Source organism: Dipodomys ordii, unplaced genomic scaffold (assembly GCF_000151885.1).
Source record: "Dipodomys ordii isolate 6190 unplaced genomic scaffold, Dord_2.0 Scaffold155, whole genome shotgun sequence".
Lineage (NCBI taxonomy): Eukaryota > Metazoa > Chordata > Mammalia > Rodentia > Heteromyidae > Dipodomys > Dipodomys ordii.
In genome coordinates, this window is record NW_012267371.1 from 2,238,798 (window position 1) to 2,247,247 (window position 8,450).

The following is an 8,450-nucleotide window of genomic DNA, read 5'->3' on the forward strand; positions in this document are numbered from 1 at the left end:
CAGGTTTGGGCCTGCAGCTCCTAGGAGATGCCCCCAGGCCCACATTCAACTGAGCTGAGGCACGCACTACGGAAGCAGGCTTCTCCCCATCTTCTGCAGAAAAGCTGTAACTGCACCCAAGTGGTTCTAAAGAATGCTGGAATGCTTGGAAAGTTCCTTCCCTATCTGCCTCCAATCCTTTCTGCTGCAAAGCTCTGCGTGTCTCAGAGGGGCTCTCTACCACCGTCAAAGTCCCTTCTTGATATCTGAAACCCATTCCCCATGTCCCCCAGTGCTCCTTCTCTGGCTCAGGATGAGAAGGAATGGGGGTAGGAGGGGTTGAGAAAGTGGCCATGTTAAAAATAGGAGCCCCCAGTGGCACCCCTAGTGGCCCCTTATTTATCACCTCTGAACCTCACTCTCAAAGAAGCATAAATATTCTTAATTCCTGAAGGCTTAGTCCTGAACTCATAAATCTAACTGGGGAGGTGAGCCAGGGGGAGGAGGAGGCCTGTGAAGTGGGGAGACCACATCCCCTGGGGGGAGATGCCCCACTTGGGCCCAGCAGGAGTTGTGTCTTGTATCTTTTCATTTTTCCTCTGGGGATTTTTCTCATCGCCTCTCCACGGGGGGGGGGAAGGGGGGAGGAAGACACCAAAATAGAGCAAAAGGACATGGAAAAACCAAAGTGGACCTGGACTGTGGTCTTTCTTATTGACTCTCCATCTTTCTCCCTCCCCCATGTCTTTGCTTGCACCTTCCAGTTATCCTTCCCTGCTTCTCCCTCCCTCTCTCCTTCCTTCCCTCCCTCCCTCTTCTTTAGTCATTCCTTCCATAGCCACTGTTGGAAAGGACCTTTCTGTCTCATTCATTTGGAAAGAGAACTCCCTCTGAGGGCTCAGATGCCCCCTGCGTTTGTTTGACTATTCGCCCTTCCACACAAGTACTTTCTGTCAGTGTGTCCTTCCTGCCTCCTTAGACTAATTTCTTTCCTCTGAGTTTTCCCCCTCCACCATCTCGCCTCACCTTCCTTCCTTTCTGAAACCTCTGTCCCCTCAGTGTCCCTTTTGCTCCCCAGTTCCCATTCTCTCCCTCTGGGGTCTCCTCGCCACGTCTCCCTCCCCCCCCCAATCTGCCCACCTCACATCCAACCCTGGGCCATAGTTCCCACCCCACCCCCACCCCCCACCCCCAGGCCTACAGCCCGCTCCCAGCGGACAGCGGAGGAGGGAGGAGGGGGCCCGCGGAACAGGTAGCGGGAGCGCGGCTGGAATTGTGGGGAACGCGGGGTGGGGAGGGAAGGGGCGGACGGCGGCGAGGGGAGGGGCAGCCTCGCTCCCATCTGAGTCTCCCCCCCCCCCTCCTCGCAGCCACTAAGCCATAAATCAGGGCCGAGGCGGATCGGCCAATGGGAGAGTGACTCGTAAATCGGCCTGTCAAGCTCAGCCAATGAGAACGGGCGTTAAATCAAGTCCTGTCAGCGCTTGGCCAATGAAAGGCCCTGGGCTGACCATAAATCTGCCTGTGAGAGACAGCGAAAGAGAGAGAGAGTGTGAGCGAGCAAGAGCCCGCGTGGGCGGGGGAGGGGAGGGAGGAGGCGCCGCGGGGGCAGGAGTGGGCAGGGAGGGAGGGGAGAGGCAGGGGGAGGGTAGGAGAGCGGGAGGCCCGAGAGAAAACCCCGCGATAACTGAGATGCGGGGGACGGAGATGTCCTACGGGAGAGACGGACAGATGGAGAGAGACAAAGGCCGACGGGAGAGATAGTGTCAGAGAGCGCGCGGCCGAGCGCGGGCTCGCGCGGGACACGGACGGGCTCGCGGGCACGCGCACCCGAGCGGCCTGGCGCACGGACACGCGCGGTGCGCGCGCACCGCGAGCGATTGAAGGCGGCGGGGGGGGGAGGAGGGGGGAGCTCACTGTCTTCTCACTCCCAGCCCTTTACTGTAATGAAGGCGAGGTGCTGGGTGGGTGGGTGGGGAGAAGGTGAGGAAGGGCCGCCTCAGAATACTGGCTTCCTTGGTGTTCCCTGAGTCCTTTTCTTCCTAAAATCGTCCCTTGAGACATTTCCCCCCCAGTGAGTAATAACTGGGAAGTCCTTCCTGAGCGGCCTAACTTCAGTCCTCATTTGAGGAAGCCTTCAAGGAACATGAAAAGTGAGCCCTTTTACAAGCTTCAGAACCTTAGAAGGGAGGACTTTAGGGATCAACCAGTCACTTGATCCTAGTTGGAGCTAGGCAGGCCTGCCCAAAGTGGGTAGCCAGCCTGGTGTGCTGGCGATCAGATCAGTTAGACTTGCCTTCTGAGAATCAGGGTCCTACCCATTTACTAGCCCTTCGACCTGGGACACATGAACTGGTGTATCAGTTTTCTCACTTGTGAAGAGATGATAGCAGACCCTTCGTGGGAATTTTGTGAGCGTTACCTGGAATAATCTAGTTGCAGACTTTGGAACCTGACTAGGCTTGTGGGAAGAGTGAGCCCTGCCCTCTTCCCCTTGGTTTTGTACCTGTCACGAAACCTGAGCCCAAGAGTGGTCTTCAAAGAGCTGTTCCTTATTTATTGATTGATTTTGGTCTGTCATGGGGCTTGAATTCTGGGCCTGGGCACTGTCCCTCAGCACTTCAGCTCAGGGCAAGTGCTCTACCACTTGAGCCACAGTGTCACTTTCAATTTTCTGGTGGTTTATTGGACATAAGAGTCTCATAGACATTCCTGCCCTATCTGGCTTTGAACCATGACCCTCAGAACTCAGCCTCCTAAACAGCTAGGATTACAGGGGTGAGCCACTGGTGCTTGGTGAGCTGCTTCTTTATATGGAGCAAATTTTCAGAGTCTTGTGCCAGTACCAGGTCTTGAACTCAGAATCTCGAGCCCTTGTATAGCTATTTTTTTTTTTGCTCAAGGCTCTACCCCTTGAGTTACACTTCCACTTTCAGTATTTTTGCTGACTGATTGGAGATAAAGATCCTCAGATCTCAGTCTCCTGAGCAGCTAGGATTATGGGCACTGGGCCATCTGAGCCCAGTTCAGGTTATGGTTTCTGTCATAGGAGGCTACCTAAACATATATGCAGTGGTTTAAAAGGCAGGATTCTTGGGGCCCAGAAACATGCTATATATAAGGGTATCCATCTATCCACTCTCTGTGCACATTTGATTCTCTCCAGACTCTTCTCCGTTCTCAGTCCAGATGTTGGGGGGTTAGGAAGGGCAAGCGGCCTCAAAGCTTTCACATTCCACCCCAACCCCACTCACCAGACAATCACTACTTCATGAAAATAGAGATCTGTGCTTCACTTTTTCCCCCCTAAGCTTTGGGGATGAGGGCCAGTGCAGATCCCTGAGTTTCCAACCAGCTGGTCAGGACCTCTGGTCCTGCAGGCCCTTCCTGTCCATCTGGGAAGTCAGAAAGGAAACACAGGGAACTAGCGCCACCTGGTGGCCACAGGTGATTTCGGGCTGTGGGAGTACATGCCAGATTTTATAGTCATGCTGGAGGGAAAGTACTGTGGTTTCCCCCTAGCCAGGCCCCTGATCTTTCTCAATGAGTGTCTCTGTTCTGCTTTCAGAAGCCAGGGTAACAAGAGCTCCTGGGAGAGGCGGGCAGCAAGGGGCCTGGGGAACGGGGGACTTAGCCCCAAAGAGCAGACCCTGCCAGGGCAGTTGAGATCCTTGTGTGCCTTGGCCTCAACTACACCAGAGCAGAGTCATCCTTAACTAGACCTTTTGTGCAGGGCATAGGAGTAGGGAAGGGGCTGGGTTCACAGGAAGGCTGTCAAGATGAATCACCAGGCAGATGCTGATGGCTCACACCTATAATCCTAGCTGCTGAAGTCTGAGGATTGTGGTTCACAGCCAGTCTGGACAGGAAAGTCTGTGAAACTTATTCCCACTAAACTACCAAAGAAACCAGAAGTGAAACAGTGGCTTGTGTTAAAGCACTAAGCCCTGAGCAAAAGAAGCTCAGGGATAGCACCCAGGCCCTGAGCTCAAACCCCAGAACTAGTACAAAATAAATAAATAAAAATTGTTGGGGTGGGGGAAGCGGGGATAGCGCCCGGTTCTGGGAAGTAAAACATAAAGGCAGGTAAATCTTTTGAAACAGTCTCACATTTCTCTTATTTCTCTCTATTAAAAAAAATTTTTGGTGGTACTGAGTTTTGAGCCCAGAGCTTTGCACTTGCTAGGAAAGTGCTCTACTATGAGAGTCACACTCCAGGTAGGATCTCTCAGTTTTTTCCCAGACTATGCTAGACTGCAATGCTCAGTATGTAGATTTATGCTGCAAACGTAGCTGGGATGACAGGTACCCACTATGATGCCCAGTTTATTGGTTAAGATGTTTAATGTTTCCTCCCCATCTCAGCCTCCTGTGTCTCTGGGATTACAGTACTAATCATCCAGGCCTGGGTACCTCACGTCTTATAACATGGAAACCTCAAGTAAAGGCTATGTCCTTGTTCAGCTGTTGTCTACCTCTGCTCTTGCCCTTCAGATGATCAGCTGTTAGGCTCTATCTCCAACCCTGATCTTTTTTTTTTCTTCCATAGACACCAAGTGTAAATATTAAAACCATTTATTTGTTTGTTTATTACCTCATCCTAGGATTTGAACTCTGGCCCTGGTGCTGTCCCTGAGCTTCTTTTTGCTCAAAGCTACCACTCTACCACTTGAGCCAGTATGCCACTTCCAGCTTTTACTGAGTAATTTATTGGACATAAGAGTCTCGTGGAATTTTCTGCCTGGGCTGGCTTCAACTTTGCCTGGCTTTATTTATTTATTTTTGGGTCGGTTGTGGGGCTTGAACTCTGGGCCTGAGCACTATCCCTCAGCTCTTCAGCTCAAGGTGAACACTCTACCGCTTGAGCCACAGCGCCACTTCCCATTTTCTAGTGGTTTATTGGAGATAAGAGTCTCACTAACTTTCCTGCCCAGGCTGGCTTTGAACTGTGATCCTTAGATCTCAGCCTCCTGAGTAGCTAGGATTACAGGTGTGAACCACTGTCGCCCAGCCTGGCTTTATTTTATTTTAAATAAGATGGTCTCACTGTATAGCCCATGCCGATTTCAAAATCAAAACCCTCCTGTCTTGAATACTAGGATAACAAGCATGCACTACAACACCAAGCTGTACTTTTATTAATGATTAATAAGACTTTCGTGGGGGCTGGGAAGGTGGTTCAGTGGTAGAGTGCTTGCCTTGCATGCATGAGGCCCTGGGTTCGATTCCTCAGCACCACATAAGCAGAGAAAGCTGGAAGTGGTGCTGTGGCTCCAGTGGTAGAGCACTAGCCTTGAGCTGAAGAGCTGAGGGACAGCGCCCAGGCCCAGAGTTCAGGCCTCATAATGGACAAAAAAAAAAAAAAAAGACTTATTGGATGCTGGTGGCTTGTGTCTGTAATCTTAGCTACTCAGGATCTCAGTTGAAAGTCAGCCCAAGCAAAAAATTGTGAGAGACCCTTATTTCCACTTGACCAGCAAAAATCTGGAAGTGGAGGTGTGGCTCATATGGTAGAGCACCAGCCTTGAGTAAAAAAAGCTAGAGGAGAGTGCTGAGTTCAAGCCTCAGTACTGGCACACACACACACACACACACACACACACACACACACACACACACACACAAATTAGTAGGGCTCCTTGGGCATTCTGGGGCTGAAACACTGGTGGAGGAAAGGGGTAGTTTGGTGGGCATTCCACAGGTCTTACTTTCATCTGTTTGTCTAACAGCTGCCCGCTTCAGTTTTGGAAGAGATGGTGATCTTTGGTTCTGGTAAATGGGCTCAGAGTTCTAACGGAGCCTACGGAAGCTCTGGGGCCCTCGTTTTAATATGGAGCCGTATGCTCGGCGGAACTGGTAGTTCATGGCTGCATAAAGAACTGGATTGATACAACTGTTGAGCCAGGTGAGGTTGGCAGCAAGCATGTGGACTACCCGGGGGGCCCGGATCATAGCATCCAGGAGGTTGAGCAGCAGGAAGGGGATGTAGCTCAGGACAAAGCAGAGGAACACCGCGAAGCACATCTGAGTCACTCTCCCAAACTCTGCTGAAGAATCCTGAGCTCTTCGGGCTCCTTTAGTTGGCTGGGCCCTGGCAGATGTTTCTTGGGGGCTTTTCTCTGCCATCTGCTTGGCTACTTCGCTGTGGCCCTGGTGCCCTGGCTCTGACGAGTCCCCTTCCAGGGTCTGGGTGGTAGCAGCACTGACTGGTTCAGATGAAATTCCTTCCCCAGGTCCCCTAGATGCCAGCCCGCTGTCCAGCTCCTGGAAACGCCCAGGCAAAGCCTCATCCGTCCCAGCCACGTGGTTGGAGCGGATGCTGGCATGCTTCAGCTTGTACTTGTCCAGCGCCCGGGCTGCTCGTCTTACCTGACTATGAATGAGGCCATAAAAGATGCCCACGCTGCTGAGCCCAAGCACAAAGTAGACACCCAGGAGTATAGTGGTATATGGCCGGCCTTGAGTGCGGTGAAAGCTGCAGGTGCAGACGGAGGGTACCAAGATATAAACAGACCAGAGCGGGGCAAAGCTGGTCACCCCCACCACCCAGGTGCTCACCAAGGCCAGCACTACCCGCCTTGCACTGAACACTCGAGGAAAGAGCTTAGGGTGGGCAATGAGGAGGTAGCGTCCCAGGGCAATGAGGCAGAGAGTGAGGATGGAGACAGAGTTGGAAACAAAAAGGAGGAGTCCGAACACCCTGCAGAAGGTGGCACCCGTGCGCCAGTGCAGGTGGAGGTAGGTGTCCACGGAGAAGGGCTGGAGCAAGGTGCAGTACAGCAGGTCGGCCAGGGTGAGGTTGGCGATGAGCAGGTTGAAGCGGGTGCGCAGCTTGGGCTGGATGGCTAATGCCAGCAGGGTGAGCACATTTCCCACCGTGCCTGTCACAGTCACCACTACCCCCCAGCTAACAGCCACATAACGATAGCCCAGCACAGACTCGTGGTAGCAGGAGAAGTTGGCATCCGGGGTTGTCAACATGATGGAGGCTGAAGACACAAGGAGTAGAAGAAGAAAAGGGAATCAAAACCTGGCCTTCCACATTGGGGCTGCTAGTCATGCACCCGTGGCTCACGCCTGCCATCGTGGTTCCTCAGGAGGCTGAGATCTGAGGATCGTGGTTTGAAGACAACCCAGTCAGGAAAGGCTGTGAAACTCTTAACCACCAGAAAACTAGAAATGGAGCTGTGGCTCAAAGTGGTAGGGCACTAACCTTGAGCAAAAGAATTCAGGGACGCTGCCCATGCTCTGAGTTCAAGCCCCACACAGACAAAATAAAACAACAACAAACCAGTCTTTCATTGTTATTGTTGTTGTTGGTCATGAGGCTTGAACTCAGGGCCGGGCACTGTCCCTAAGCTCTTTTGATTAAGGCTAACACCTCTACCTCTCTGAGCCACAGCACTACTTCTGGTGTTTAATGGGAGATAAGAATCTGGGTTTCCTGCCTGGGTTGTCTTCAAACCATGATCCTCAGATCTCAGCCTCTTGAGTAACCAAGATTACAGGTGTGAACCACCACTTCTGGCTTATATGAGACTCTTATCTCCACTAACTTACCACAAAAAAAAAAAAATTAAAAAAAAAGCCAGAAGTGGAGCTGTGGCTTAAATAGTAGAGTGCTAACCTTGAGTACAAAATCTCAGGCTCAGTGCCTGATTATATCACCAAGTCCATTGTTGAAGTTGAACTAAGTGAGGCTCTAGAGCAGGTTAGGAATGGTACCCTGCTTTTGTAGGGAGAGGTCTTAGGACAGGAAGCAATGTCTTCATGGAGACAGCCCAACCACTCCAGTGGCTTTCAAAATCCCCCTAGACCAGCAGTAGCATCTCAGGAACTTGCTAGATAGATACATCCTTAGGCTCACTCACTCAAAACTGGGTGGGACCCATATATACATTTTCAAATAAGCCCCCTTCACCCACCCCAGAAGTACTCACCTGAGCCTTCCAAGTCTTCTGTTTTCTCTCTAATGGAGGAAGCCCAACTTGCCTAAAGAGACCTTCCTAGTTAGGGGACATACAGGGGTCAAACAGGAACTAGAATGTCTCCTTTTCTGCTAGACTAAAAGAACAAGAAACTCCCCAGTTACTTAATCTCAGCCACTTCCTTCCTTACCTTCTGTTGGAACTACTCGTTTTGCTTTTGCTACTAAAATCTGGGCTTCTAGAAGGGGGGAGAGGGAGGGGTCAGTGTGAGATAAAGAGGGATGGGGTAAAAATTATTAAATACAAATGAACTTACCTATGTAATGATAACTCCCCAGCTCATCACCTTGTCAATAAAAAACAAAATAGCATAACAATTTACATGATAACTAAACAAAGTTTGAAAATATAATAAACTTTAAAATAAAAAATTTTAAAAATCAAGGCTAGGAAGGTGGCTCAGTGGTAGAGCGCTTGCCTTGCATGCTTGAGGCCCTGGGTTCGATTCCTCAGCACCACATAAGCAAAAAGAAAAAAGCCGGA

General features: G+C 51.0%; 1 protein-coding gene across 1 annotated transcript; it reads right to left on the bottom strand.

The window, feature by feature from the left end:
• Positions 1–5,769: 5,769 nt before the first annotated feature.
• On the bottom strand, positions 5,770–6,960 carry Gpr84 (G protein-coupled receptor 84). The gene has a single exon (XM_013032430.1). It carries the CDS (start codon positions 6,958–6,960, stop codon positions 5,770–5,772), a length of 1,191 nt encoding a protein of 396 aa, XP_012887884.1.
• Between the last annotated feature and the right edge of the window lie 1,490 nt (positions 6,961–8,450).